The 14521-nt window shown below is 34.7% G+C and overlaps 1 protein-coding gene and 1 non-coding gene across 2 annotated transcripts; both read left to right on the top strand.

The window, feature by feature from the left end:
* The first annotated feature begins 10907 nt into the window (after positions 1–10907).
* Positions 10908–12845, top strand: LOC120147149 (40S ribosomal protein S26-1-like). Its single transcript, XM_039160589.1, has 5 exons — positions 10908–11014; positions 11121–11213; positions 11299–11383; positions 11480–11613; positions 12633–12845. The coding sequence occupies exons 1-5, from the start codon at positions 11012–11014 to the stop codon at positions 12702–12704; spliced, it is 387 nt and encodes a 128-aa protein (XP_039016520.1). The 5' UTR covers positions 10908–11011; the 3' UTR covers positions 12705–12845.
* On the top strand, positions 12395–12495 carry LOC120147250. Its single transcript, XR_005518275.1, has one exon. It is a non-coding gene; the product is annotated as a small nucleolar RNA snoR99 (small nucleolar RNA).
* Positions 12846–14521: the final 1676 nt, after the last annotated feature.

Raw genomic sequence — 14521 nt, 5'->3', positions numbered from 1 at the left:
AAAAAAGAGAACGAAGTCAACAATGCAAACTCTTATAACAAGGATACTTCGAAAAGTGTTACAATAACCCAGCCAAGGGTTAAGAAAGAAGAAACAAACACTAATCGAGTAGAGTCCAAAGGATCTCGAAGGGAAACTGAAAGGTTGTCTTTTACACCTTTACCAGTATCCTATGATGAGATCTATGATTCTCTGTTAAAATAAGATGTCATACGACCCTATCCGTTGGTTCCCATCCAACCACCATTCCCTCCATAGTATGATATAAAAGCGCATTGTGTTTACCATGAAGGAATTACGGGTCATTCTATTGAAAACTGTTTGGCATTCAAAAGGGTGGTCCAAAATTTGATCAACACTGAAAAGTTGGAATTCAATTCACCAGCTACATCAAATCATCCGCTGCCAAATCATGGAGATAAAAACGTTAACACAATTCAGGAAGAGAATAGAAATAAAGCAAAAATTGACGTTTAGGAGATTAAATCTCCTTTTGGTTGGATATTTCAACAACTCTCCTTATCCGGTATGATTCCACAAGAATTCAAGCCAAAGCATAAAGAAGGCAATAATTATTGTGAATATCATCAAGAGAAGGGACATGAAATTCAACTATGCCCTGAATTTAGGGATTTGGTGCAAAAATTAATGAATAACAAAGAGATAGAATTCTTTGAAGAATAACCAGGGAAAAGAGAAGATGACGTTTGCTCATCAAAAGATTCTAAACCTAATCAGAGAACAAGTGATCCCGTGATTATTAATGTGAAATCATCTACAGTGAATCCTGCACCAACAAAGCCGAAAGTGGTTATCACGACTCCTTTACCATTTCCATATAAGGATACATGCAGGGTACCTTGGAATTATACTACCAATGTTTCAATGGTAGGAAAATATGTTTCTCTGGGAAAAGCAGAAGAGAAAATACAGAGTGTGGATTCGACGTCTGAAGCAGCGAGTGAAGTCGGATTCTTTACAAGAAGTGGGAGATGTTACTCTCCCGAAACATCAAATGCATCAGAACAGGTAAAAGCAAAAGAAAAAGCTACGATAATACCCCAAAAGGTATTTGATGATGAATCCCCTCCAGCATTCAATGCGCCTGTAACAGAAAAACAAGCGCAATAATTTTTGAAATTCCTGAAACATAGCGAATATAGTGTAGTTGAACAGCTACATAAATAACAAGCGCGAATTTCTATTCCTGATCTATTGATGAATTCAAAAGCACACAGAAATGCCTTGATGAAAATGCTTAATCAAACCTTTATCCCTGAAGATATATCCCTCAACAAGCTTGACAGAATTGTGGAGCACATAGCCGCTGATAATTACATCACATTCACTGATGATGAAATACCAGAAGGTGGAATGAGGTCAGTGAAAGCTTTGAATATTACCACACATTGTCATGGTCATGTTTTGCCAGGAGTATTGGTTGACAATGGATCTGCCCTTAACTTGATGCCTCTGGTCACACTTCAAAGAATGCCGGTGGATAAATCGCACAAGAAAAGCTATCAGAATGTAGTGCGAGCTTTTGATGGAACTCAAAAAGAGGTGCTTGGAAAAATGGAAATACCACTGTTGATAGGACCAGTTGTGTACAATATTAATTTTGTGGTAATGGATATCCACCCTACATATAATTGTTTATTAGGAAGGTCGTGGATTCATTATGCAGGAGCTGTTCAATTCTTCATTGCATCATAAATTGAAGTTTGTTGTTGATGGACAACTAATATGCGTAGGAGCTGAGGAAGAAATTATTGCGTCTATAATAAGTGATGTTCCGTATATTGAAACCAATGATGATGCTCTCGAATGCACCAAGATTGCTTTGGAATTTGTTAATGCAACCTTTATTGCTGAGGGAAGAAAAATTCCACATCCCAGATTGTCTGATTGCACCAAGATAACTGTACGACAGACTTTAGGCATTGGACCTAAAACTGGGAAAGGTTTGGGAAAAAATCTTCAAGGGAGTTCAGTTCCTGTAAGTATGAAGATGAAGAAAGATCGTTTTGGGCTTGGATTTAAGCCTAATTTTCAGCAAAAGAACAAAGAGATGAAAAGAATATGCGAAGATAGAAAAGCAAGGTTGAAAGGAGAAGAAATCCCTTGGGAACACATATTTTTCCAGAAGTTGAAGACCACGTTAAGATCAGGAGAAACGGTTAATGTAGAACAACAGCTTGTTGAGGCCCTTAAAGAAGAAAAGTTGACAAAAGATCAAAGCATAGTTGAAGAAGCTATAGAAGGATTATTTATCAACATGATCATGAATGACAACAAGACTGGCAAATACTTGGCTAAGATTCTCCCTTGTTTTCCTGGAGAAACACTCAACAATTGGACTGCTGAAGACCTCCATGTAGTTTTTAGTATTAACACAGAGTAATATTCAGAACTAATCTTTATGTTTAGCCCAAGAATATGAAAACTTTTTGTTATCTTGTAAAGGAAATTATGTTAAGTTCACCTAATATCAAATATAAGAAGTTTTCTTTAAAATTCTCAAATGGCAATCATTCTTTACATTTTTACATTCATTATTTTTCATTTATTTCAAAAATTTACTATATTCTTTCGGAAATATGTCCGATTTAAATTTGTAGGTGTCACAATGTTAATAGCATGTTTATTCCTAAATTTAATCAAGAGATAAATTTAGAGCAGCCCATATGTCTGAAGGAAATCAATGAGTGTGAGGGTGAAATAGAATGTGATGTTCCTACTGAATTGTTAAGACTGGTAGAAAAAGAAGACAAACAAATGTTACCTCACAAAGAAGAAGTTGAGAATGTAAATCTGGGAGCTGATAAGAAATGAAAGAAGTGAAAATTGGTACTACTTTATCAGCCCAGATAAAACAAGAATTGATAGATCTTCTCCAAGAGTTCAAAGATATCTTTGCCTGGTCTTATCAAGATATGCCTGGTTTCAGTACGAATATAGTGGTCCACAAACTTCCAATCAGTTCAGAGTATAAACCTGTTCAACAAAAGCTCAGACGAATGAGGCCAGAAATGTTGTTACAGATCAAAGAGGAAGTAATGAAGCAAATTAATGCAGGTTTCCTGCAGGCAGCCAAATACCCAGAATGGGTAGCCAACATTGTTCCAGTACCAAAGAAAAATGGAAAGTTCGAATGTGTGTGGATTACAGAGATCAACAAAGCTAGTCCGAAAGATAGCTTTCCATTACCTCACATAGACACATTGGTGGACAATACTGCAGGACATGCATGGTTTTATTCATGGACGGTTTTCAGGATATAACAGAAAAAATGAATCCTGAGGACATGGAAAAAACAATATTTGTAACCATGTGGGGCACTTTCTGTTACAAAGTAATGCCATTTAGATTGAAAAATGCAGGGGCAACATATCAGAGAGCAATGGTTACTCTGTTTCATGACATGATGCACAAAGAGATTGAAGTATATGTGGATGACATGATTGCCAAGTCCCGAATCGAAGAAGAACATATTCAAAATTTGAGAAAGCTTTTCAAAGATTGAGAAAGTATCAATTAAAGCAATCCCGCTAAATGCACTTTTGGGGTGACATCAGAAACTTTTGGGATTTGTAGTCACCAAAAAGGAATCGAGATTGATCCAATAAAGTAAAACAATTCAAGATCTTCCCCACCCAATACAAAAAAAGAAGTTTCGAGGCTTTTTGGGAAGATTAAATTATATATCTCGGTTCATTTCTCAATTAACTGACAAATGTGATCCATGTTCAAATTACTCGAAAAACAATCCTGAAGTCTGGAATGATGAATGCCAAGAAACTTTGGATATTATAAGAAATATTTATCTAATGCTCCCATTTTAGTGTCACCAGTGCCTGATAGACCGTTAATTCTTTACTTAACAGTCATTGAAAATTCGATGGGATGTGTACTGGGACAACATGATAAATCTGGAAGAAAAGAGAAGGCCTTTTATTATCTGAGTAAGAAATTTACTGATTGTGAAATTCGATACCCACCAATACAAAAATTATGTTGTGCCTTGGTGTGGGCTACTCGAAGGTTCAGACAATACATGTTATATATACCACTTGGCTGATATCTAGATTTGATCCTTTAAAGTTCTTGATGGAATCACCAGCTTTGACAGGCAAAATGGCTAGATGACAGATGTTATTATTCGAGTTTGATATTGTATATGTCAACCAAAAAGTAATAAAAGGAAGTGTCATAGCTGATTTTCTGACCATTCACGTATCCGATGATTATCAGTCTCTAAGCCTTAATTTTCTAGATGAAGATTTGTTGTGCATATCCATGAATGAAGAATTCAGAACAAATGATGAATCATGGAAGCTTTATTTTGATGGAGCATCCAATGCCTTGGGACGAGGAATTGGAGCATTACTAATTTCTCCAGAAAATATTTATTATCCTTTCACAAGCAGACTGGAATTCTTTTGCACCAATAACATGGCAGAATATGAAGCTTTTGTCATGGGATTGAAGGCAGCCATAGAAAGGAAAATTAAATTTCTCACAATATACGGAGATTCATCATTAGTGGTGTATCAATTACGAGGAGAATGGGAAATAAAAGATCCCAAATTGCTGGAATACCAAAATTTTACCCTCGAATTAGTGAAATAATTTGAGAGAGTTACCTTCAATTATCTCCCTCGAGAGGAAAATCAAATGGCAGACGCTTTGGCTACATTAGCTGCTATGTTTCAGGCAACTAAGAAAGTGGATATGATGCCGATCAAAATGCAAGTATATGAAGTTCCTGCACATTGTTACAGTGTGGAAGAAGAGGCAGATGGCAAACCATGGTATTATGATATCCTGCAATATATCAAATATCAAAGTTATCCACAAAATGCATCTGAAATTGATAAAATAACCTTGAGAAGAATGGTTGTTGGATACTTTCTTGATGGCAAGACTTTATACAGAAGAAGCAATGACCAAATGCTATTGAGATGTTTAAATACTAGCGAAGCCAGAAGCATTATTGAGGAAGTCCATAGTGGGATATGTGGTGTCATAAATTCCAAATATATGCAGATAAGATTCATGTACCCCCATCGCCTTTCCATGTAATGACAACACCCTGGCCATTTTCTATGTGGGGAATAGACGTCATTGGGGAAATCACACCAAAAACATCGAATGGACATTGTTTCATCCTTATGGCAATTGACTATTTTACCAAGTAGGTTGAAGTTGCTTCATATGCCAATATTAAGAGGTCTACAGTCTGCAAATTCATAAAGAAAGAAATAATTTGCTGGTATGGGCTACCAGAAAGGATCATTACAGATAATGTTTTAAACCTGAACAATAAAATAATGACTGAACTTTGTGCACGGTTTAAGATCAAGCATGCAAACTCAGTAGCATATCGTCCAAAGATGAATGCGGCAGTTGAAGCGGCAAATAAGAACATAAAGAGAATCATTACAAAGACTACTGAAACTTACAAAGGTTGGCATGAGAAATTACCTTTTGCTTTATATGTATATCGAACTACTGTGCGAACATCTACTGGGGCAACGCCTTTTTCTTTAGTCTATGTGATAGAAGCAATCTTACCGATTGAAGTTGAGATTCCATCACTTCGAATTTTGAGAGAGGTAAAATTGGATGAGTCTAAATGGATCCAAGCTCGATTTGATCAATTGAACCTTATTGAAGAGAAGAGATTGAAAGCTATTTGCCATGGACAGATGTATCAGAAACGGATGATGAAGTCTCATGACAAGAAAATACATCCAAGAGAATTCCAAGAGGGTGATCTAGTGCTGAAAAAGATCTTGCCTATACATAAAGATTTCTGTGGGAAATGGATGCCTAATTGGGAAGGGCCATACGTTGTAAAGAAGGCCTTTTCCGGAGGAGCGTTGATCTTGGCAGAAATGGATGGAAAAGTTCTGAGAAACCCAATAAACTCAGATTCTGTCAAGAAATATTATGCTTGAAGAAGAAAGAAAAAAAAGAAAAAAATGAAGAAAGAAGAAAAAAATAAGGGAAAAAATGTTGAAAAAAGGAAAAAATATAAAAGGAGGGTAAGGATGAAAACCCGCAAAGGGCGTCTTGCAACCAAATGAAGAATTTTAGTTGAAAACCTGAAAGGGCTACTCAAATGCATGTTGGTATTAGGCATATGGAAATTAAACCTTCTTCAGATTTTGATAGTTTGGGAGAAACTTCACATCTACAAGCATTCTGACAACGTTTGAGATCTTACAGACAAAAGCTTACTTCAGTGCTCTAAATTATATCAAGTTGATTAATTTAGAAATACTTGTGCTAATAATTTGTTGAGTCATTTGAATTTTTATCATTCCTATGATTGTCATGACTTTAAATATATTTATCATTTATTACAAGTTTATCTTTTTGAAATTCAATTTATTTTTAAAATTCAATTTGTTTCACATAAACATCCTATAAATAGATTAATATAATCTTAAAAACAAACAAAATATTTCTGGCTATTACTTCATGATTAATACTTTTAAGTACATGGAATCTAAAGTAAGTCTTATCGACATTTGCAATCACTGTTGAAAAGCAAACAAGTTATGTCCATCATAGAGTCATTTGGAAGCGGAACAAGAGGAAATATGTTATCAATTGTCAGATTATGAATATAGCCATTTTTCCATGCAACACTACAAAAATGCTTCGAATCTACAAATTCTGGCTCTACATCGTATAAGTACTGTGACATTTCAGCCAAAGTACAACTGGAGTAAATGTTACATTCTCGTAGTAGAAATAAAGAGGCCCAATAGTATCTTCTGGAAGTGTTCTTTGGGTTATCTGATCTGGTTCAGTAAGAACTCCAAAACCAATCATTGGATTAGGAAGATGAACTACATGATCATCTTCATTAAGAAGCTTCTTTTCAAGTTACGTATGTTTCTTCTTTTTCTAAGAAAATCATAGCCCAAGTTTCGCCTTTTCTTGTAATTGGGATCATTGCATAATGGCTTCTTATCTTTTACCGGAATAAGTGCGTCGGCAGCCTTAACCATTTGAGCAACACATATAAAATCTGTCAACTCTACAATTGATGAATCAGGACCACATCTCTATAACTATTGAAGACTTAGCATTTGAGTATCCCATTTTCGTCAAGTATAACAGTTTACTCTCCTCATCAGAATTAGAATTCAGGATTTCCTCGGTATCAGAATAACTATCAATATCTGTGAAATCATCTTGAAAGATCACTTCATAATCAGATGAGTAGTTATCAAAATCAACATGTTACATGAGTGCAAACGTTTCAAGAGCCTGTGCCATTGAGTTTTGTTCTCAAGGGGTTTTGTGACATTATACAAAAATAAGGCATATCTACATCTACACTCTTCAAAGATGATAGATTCTCCGTTCGAAGAGGAAAGATTTATTGGATTTCTACACAATTGAAGAAAGACTAAGTTCGCCTCTTTGAAATTAAATAAAGATGAAATTAACATTCATGCATCATATTTAGGCATTTGCAAAATAGGTGCATTTTCATCCATGTTAAATATTTGACAGGAAATTCAAAGATTTTAGCAAAGATTCGAATCCATCATTTGATGGATCAACATTTCCAGAAAGAGTTCATAATAAGAAGAACTCGTCTGAAGAAGGAAGAAGAAATTCATAATGAGAAGAATTTGTTCAAACCTTTTGTTTGAATTCATCATTCGATGGATCAACTTTTCCAGAAGAAGTTCATAATAAGAACTCATCTGAAGAATGAAGAAGAAGTTCATAATGAGAAGAGCTTGTTTAACCTTTTTGTATGACTCTATCACAGAAGGAGATAGATCAACATCAACTTTTCCAGAGAAGTTCATAATAAGAATAACTCATCTTAAGAAGGAAGAAGAAGTTCATAATGAGAAGAGCTTGTTCAACCTTTTTGCATGACTCTATCACAGAAGGAGATAGATCAACATCAACTTTTCCAGAGAAAGTTCATAATAAGAAGAACTCATCTGAAGAAGGAAGAAGAAGTTCATAATGAGAAGAGCTTGTTCAACTTTTTGCATGACTCTATCACAGAAGGAGATAGATCAACATCAACTTTTCCAGAGAAAGTTCATAATGAGAAGAACTCATCTGAAGAAGAAGAAGAAGTTCATAATGAGAAGAATTTGTTCAACCTTTTGTATGATCTATCACAGAAGGAGATAGATTAGCATCGAGAAGAGCTTGTTCAACCTTTTGTATAATCTATCATAGAAGGAGATATATTAGCATCCACATTTTCAGAAGTGTTTATAATGAGAAGAACTCATCTGAAGAATAAGGAGCATAACTTGTTCAAACTTTTTGCTAGATTACATCACAAAAGGAGATGAGTTGACATCCCCATTGGAATAATTCATAATGAGAAGAATTTGTTCAACATTTCCATCTTAATCAAGAGAAGTCAACTGAACAAAAATTTATTGTCTTTTCGTATTTGCCTTATTCTTTTTAACACAAGAATGTACAAAGAGGGGCAGCTGTAGACATTAAATTTTTGCCTATTTTATTTTTATTATTATAATTATTATAATTGTTATAATTATTACTATTATTATTATATTTTTATTAATAAATATTATTATTACATATTACAGGCCCAATACCTGAAGCCCAATTACAATAGTATCCAATATTCCAGACCCAATACCTAGAGCCCAGTTCTGGCCCAACTGAGCTAGCCCAATAGAAACCCTAAACTAATTAGGGTTTGATCTCAGCTCCATCCAACGGTCCAGAAGCCTCCAGCTGAAACCCTAGGGTTATGATACCCTAGGGAGACGTGGCCGTCGCCTCTGTTGCCGCCGCTCTACTCCGCTTCATATATTGCCACGATGCCTGCCGAGAGCCTCCAGAAGATTCAAAACCAGCCGTCCACGTTAAAGGCCACTGTGAGTCACCACTAAAGTTTGGTGACTCACCAAACTGCCACTCTATTATCCGGTCCAAGATGAGCGCCGGTGACGGCTATAAAGCCATCAACCGAACCTGCAAAGAAAAAACAGAGAAGGAATGAGCAACCTAGCAACCATAAAACACCAAAATAGCAAGGAAAATATGAGGAATACTTACCGAGGAAGCCCCGCCATCACCGGAGTTCACACGAGCCTCCAAGCATCACCAAAGGCCTTCGAAACCCGAAGGTATTTTCATAGATTTGCTCCGATCGGGAGCTTTTTAAGAAAAACGGTCACCGGAACCGTCATTAGGACGGTCCGATCTACATTTTGGTGTAAAATAAAATTTTCCAGCCACCGGATGTGGTGGCAGACGGCTGCCGACCGGTGTCATATCTCTCTGTTTTAGAGAGAAGCGATAGAGGAATTTATTCTCTCAATTTAGAGAGAGAATGAGAGAGAAGGAAATGAAGGCTTTGGCCTTAAGGCCGTTCGGTCTTGGGTTTAAATACCCCTCCCCGAACGGCATCGTTTTGGGGAGGGGTATATGCGTAATTATGTAATTTTTTTAGGTAAAACTGTACCCGCTGCCATCACAGTTCTGTAATCTTACATTTTAGTCACTAAAGTAAATTTTAGATCTTCTTAATTCAGTATTCGAATTTTATATATATTCATTTTAGCCCTTTACATAAAACAATATATATTTTAGGTAAATGACAAATTTAGTCATTTGATTTTAATAATTAATATTTTAACCCCGAATAACAGGTTTTAATTTATTTTAATTTGATATTCGAATTTAATATAATTTTATTTTAGTCCCTAAATTAAATAAATGAAAAATAGCATGTTTAATCCCTGTAATTTTAAATAAATTAATTGTAAATTAGATATTTAATTTTAATATATTCTAATTTAATCATTAACTTTAAATTATTAGTTTTTATTATTTTTACTTTCATTTATTATAGTTATTGTTTAAATTTTATACGATTATTATCAATATATTTAAAATATTATTATTATTATAAATATTTATTTATTTTATTTTATTAAATCCTTTATATAAATTATTTTTATTTTAATTAAAGAAAAGGGTTGTCTTAAAACATTTAGAAGTTCGTTTTCTGACATTTTTATCTTATAAAATATATATTAATTGTTAAATATTTTATTAATATTTATTTATTTTTTAATATCAAAGAAAAGAACTGTCTTAAAGCACCTAGAAGTCATTTTCTGATATTTCTAAATAGATAAATATCTTATTTATATTTAAATTAATATATTTTCATAAAATTATAAATTTGAAATAACAATATTATAAAATAAATATATCTTTGAATTTTTAAATTTCAGATAATAAAGACAATTTATAATTAATGAGTACCAAATTTTGGGCGTTATAGGGGTGCTAATCCTTCCCTAAACGTAATTGACCACGAATCCTATTTTACTAAAATTTTTGGTTATACGCAGATCAATTTTATCTTTTAAATTATGTTTTATTCAAAACTATTTTAAAAGATTATTTTTAGATATTTGACCTACCTAACCCAAAAATGTCAATGACGACTCTAAAAATAATTTTTAAAATCATTTATTTATTTTATTTATTTTTTTTACGTCAAGAAAAAATTCGTGCCCAGACGAAAACCGGTTACGACATATGTCATTGAAAAAATTATAGTAATACTGATGTGTTATCGTAAGATAATACAATTTAATCGTTGAAAAAAATAAAAGCTATCGTGTCATTTTTCAAGTATGTAGATTATGTATAGCTTCAATTTACATTCAACTATGACTTATTACGTTGATTTAGATTATCTTTGTACTTATCGATTCTCAAGTACATGTAGATTATGGTTATACTTGTACTTATATCCAATAAAAAAAACTCGAATGGTTTAGAATTAAATTCATTCAAACTTTTGGGGGCACATTTGAAAATAAAAAAGTACAAAGGTCTAAATAAAAGTTTAGGGCTTCAAGCTTCATCACTATACTCGCCTATAAAGGCATCATTTTTGTCAAAAAAAACCTAACTTTCGGCAGCCGGCAGAAGCAAAGAGCCTACGCTTAAATCTCAAACCATGGTTAGATTTCGTTTCATCTGTATTGTTCTGCATTTGTGTTCACTTCAATGTTTAATATTTTTTTTTAAAATTTGATCTCTCTGATTGCGGTTCTTTTTGTATTTAGACTTTCAAGCGTAGGAATGGTGGTCGCAATAAGCACGGCCGTGGCCACGTCAAGTTCATCCGCTGCTCTAACTGTGGGAAATGCTGTCCCAAGGTAATTAACACATAATATTCGCATCTGGGTCCCTGGGTTTTTCTACATTTTTGTTTTCTATTGATTTTTTTGGGGAATGTAATAGGATAAGTCAATCAAGAGGTTTCTTGTGAGGAACATTGTGGAGCAAGCTGCTGTCAGAGATGTCCAGGAAGCCTGCGTCTATGACTGTAATTTCCATTTAGTTTCTCAATTATATGCTTAGCTTAGTTTCTAATACTATTGCGTGTAGTTGGATTGATGATTGATTGGTTGTTTTTATGTAGCCTACACCCTGCCGAAGCTGTATGTGAAGATGCAATATTGTGTTTCATGTGCCATCCATTCTCATGTTGTCAGGGTTCGATCCCGCACCGACAGGAGGAACCGTGATCCACCCCAGCGCTTCATCAGACGCAGGGTATGCCCTTTTATAACCTATGATTTGATGCTTGTTACTGTCAGGGATCTATTTTGATGTGAATAATAGTTCCTCTAGCTTGCTTTGATTGTACATCATTTCCTTGTATTGGATGATAAAAGCTTTGAAAATGTCTCATTTAAAGGTATGCTTTTGTTATCATGTAGTGTAGGGCTGTAGATGGAATTTGAATTACTGAAATCCTTTGTAGATTTATTGATCAATGTTGTATAGAATGATAGAAGGGTACTTTGGCAATTCTTCAGGTTTGCTCCATAGGCAGAAGTTTTCTGTTATATCGATGCACTAGTTCCTAATAGCTATCCGAATCATATTGTTAGATGCCCCCTTTGGTGGTTTGTTTTGATTATTATGGGAGTGAAAAATGCCTTGAATCTAATAAAACTGATATATGGGAGTCCTTCATAGGTGCGGTAGTACTGTGAACATTTTGCTTGTTTTGCTCTATGGCCATCATTTGAATAATTCTCTAGACTTATTTTATAGGATGCAATTCATTAGGAACTTATGCTAGCCAATTCTCCAGGTTTTTTTAGTGCTTGAAGGATGAACAAGTCCCTCATGTTCAACAACAATATAAATCTATTAGTTGCATTTTTGGTGGCTTATTGAGCATTATGGGTGGGAGATGCCTTAGAACTTGAATGTAAGTGATGTGGACTGTGGAGGCCATCCAGAGAGTAGACTTCAGTTACAGCTGTAACCTAGAGAGTCACTTTTCTAGGGACCGCATATATTGTCCCTGCAGCTGAAATTTTAAGTTCTTTAGGGATACACCGGTTCCTTATATGTAATATCCATCTCTCACTTTGTCAGCTGCCTTTTTGTGTGGCTTGCTGATCATTATAAGGTGGAAAATGACTGACTTGAATGTTATTATTCCTTTGGGTTTCTTAGAGGTTTGCTTCTATTTGTTTGTGTTTATTTGTTTTTATTGTTGCTGAAATGCTTCCTTTCCATTCAATAGCTTCATTAAAATATAATCTTTATTTTATCAGGATGATATGCCAAAGCCTGGGCAGCCTGGTCAGGCCCCACGTCCAGGTGTTGCTGTTCCTCCTCGTGCTTAAGGCTCTTCAAGTTTTGGATCGATTTCAATTCTGTGTTTTTCTTTAAAATATGTACTTGAGTTTGTAGACTTGGAGTTGTGTAGGGAGGTTTTGACTGGTTAAAAACTTGACTTGTTAAGCTATAAATTGTTGAGATAACTAGTTGGAATCTCGTAATTTTCTATTCAGTCTCTGTTTCTCTATACTTGAACAGCACTTGCCTATTGAGATATAATAAAGTGCTACAAAAAATTTACGGTTCATCTCAAATTTGAACGTTGCTGGCATCTGTATCCTACATGCTTGATTCTCATCGGTAACACATTAGTTCTGTAGAATGCTCCCGGGGTTTGGAGCTTCAGTACCGATAGATGTCTGTTCAGAAATCCGATGAATTCACCTGCCATGGAAATTTGATTGCATCGGAGACTGTCTGTTGCAGCATAACCTGCTGCTGGTTTTCAGGGAGGGGGGAATTTCTCATTTTCTACAATCATTATCGAAAATTTTCAGTGAACCAAGTTAACAGATCATCATCCTGCTTAAAGCTCTTGCTTGCCTAAGCACTATGCCTTAGCTACACCAACTTTATTTTCTTTTCTTTTAAGATTTTTGGTTTCCGGTAGCTAAGTAAGACGGAACTACTTCGAAGGATGTACTACTGTAAAGATTTCCGATATCTGATAATTAAAACTACATTGAATTGAACTCGAATAGAAAAAAAACCTCTTCTAACGATTAGTTCCTTCATTTACAAGATTAAAATTCGAAACTTGACCAAGAAAAAATGAAATTATTTACCCTTAAGACAAAAAGTTGTTGCAGGGGAACAATGTTGGGCTTCGAAGATCTTGCCTGGGTTCTACTGTTTAGATACATATGCAAAACACGTGGAAGTTTCTTTCATTTGTTCCCATGGGAGAATGCCATGTCATCACCCTCCCAATATAGGGAGGCATGTTAGGTGTTGGTTCATTTCCATTTCTGTTTTTGGAAAGGGTTAGGGTTTGCTGTTTGTTGATAGATAGATTTATTGACTGTAGCATCATCATCATCTGTGTTTTTGTCTTAGCTTGAGACAAAGAATCAAAGTTTATCCTTTTGTGGCTTCTTCTTCTTCTTGCCTGGGTCCAGTGCAGTAAACGGAGAAACAGTGTTCAAGCAGTTTCCCATGAAGCAAACCAGAAGAAAGAAAGCAAGAACCAATTTGATAACTTTCTTGAGGTATTGATTAACAACTTTGAGACTTGTCTTATTAGATTGCTGTCAAAACTGAAACTTGATGTTTTTCTTCGAAGTAGTGTGAATTAGTTAGGTTGAAGATGCACTCTGGTTTCACATTTACATACCTTTCACCTGAAACAAAAAAGATGTCCCCTTGATTTTTGATTGTGTCATTTGCAGTTTCACCATTGCTTTGATTGCTTATGGTGTATGATGAAAGATTCAACGTTTATCTCATGGAATTGGTATTAGGATAGATCTAGTACATATACTATGTGGGTAGGGATGTGGAAACGTAAGAATAAGGAAATGACATGCACCTTCGGTACCGGAACTTGGATCAATCGATCCTTAGCGTTATTTTTAAGAGACGACATTTAATAGATTTGAAATCAAAATCGTATCATATTTATGTGAATGACATAGTATTAGGCTTTGTCCATTTGGCATACCATTATGTCCATTCGAACACCTACATTTGATTTTTCAATCAAGCATACATAAGAGTCTTGCCAGGCATATATTTTTAATAGTTTGGGCGATTAAAAGGTAGTATTTGTTCATAATTTTTTTTAACCTTTGTCAACACATACACATCCTTAAGACGCAACATT

Source organism: Hibiscus syriacus, unplaced genomic scaffold, assembly GCF_006381635.1.
Source record: "Hibiscus syriacus cultivar Baekdansim isolate YM2019G1 unplaced genomic scaffold, ASM638163v2 tig00110933_pilon, whole genome shotgun sequence".
Classification (NCBI taxonomy): domain Eukaryota; kingdom Viridiplantae; phylum Streptophyta; class Magnoliopsida; order Malvales; family Malvaceae; genus Hibiscus; species Hibiscus syriacus.
Note: the sequence above shows the minus strand (reverse complement) of the source record. Positions and strands in the feature narration are given on the sequence as shown.

What these genes read in the sequence shown, in the direction of transcription:
- LOC120147149 (XM_039160589.1), top strand. An exon ending in GTGGGAAATGCTGTCCCAAG is followed by an intron (nt 11,214 to 11,298) that starts GTAATTAACACA and finishes GGAATGTAATAG; the next exon opens with GATAAGTCAATCAAGAGGTT. An exon ending in AGCGCTTCATCAGACGCAGG is followed by an intron (nt 11,614 to 12,632) that starts GTATGCCCTTTT and finishes TTATTTTATCAG; the next exon opens with GATGATATGCCAAAGCCTGG.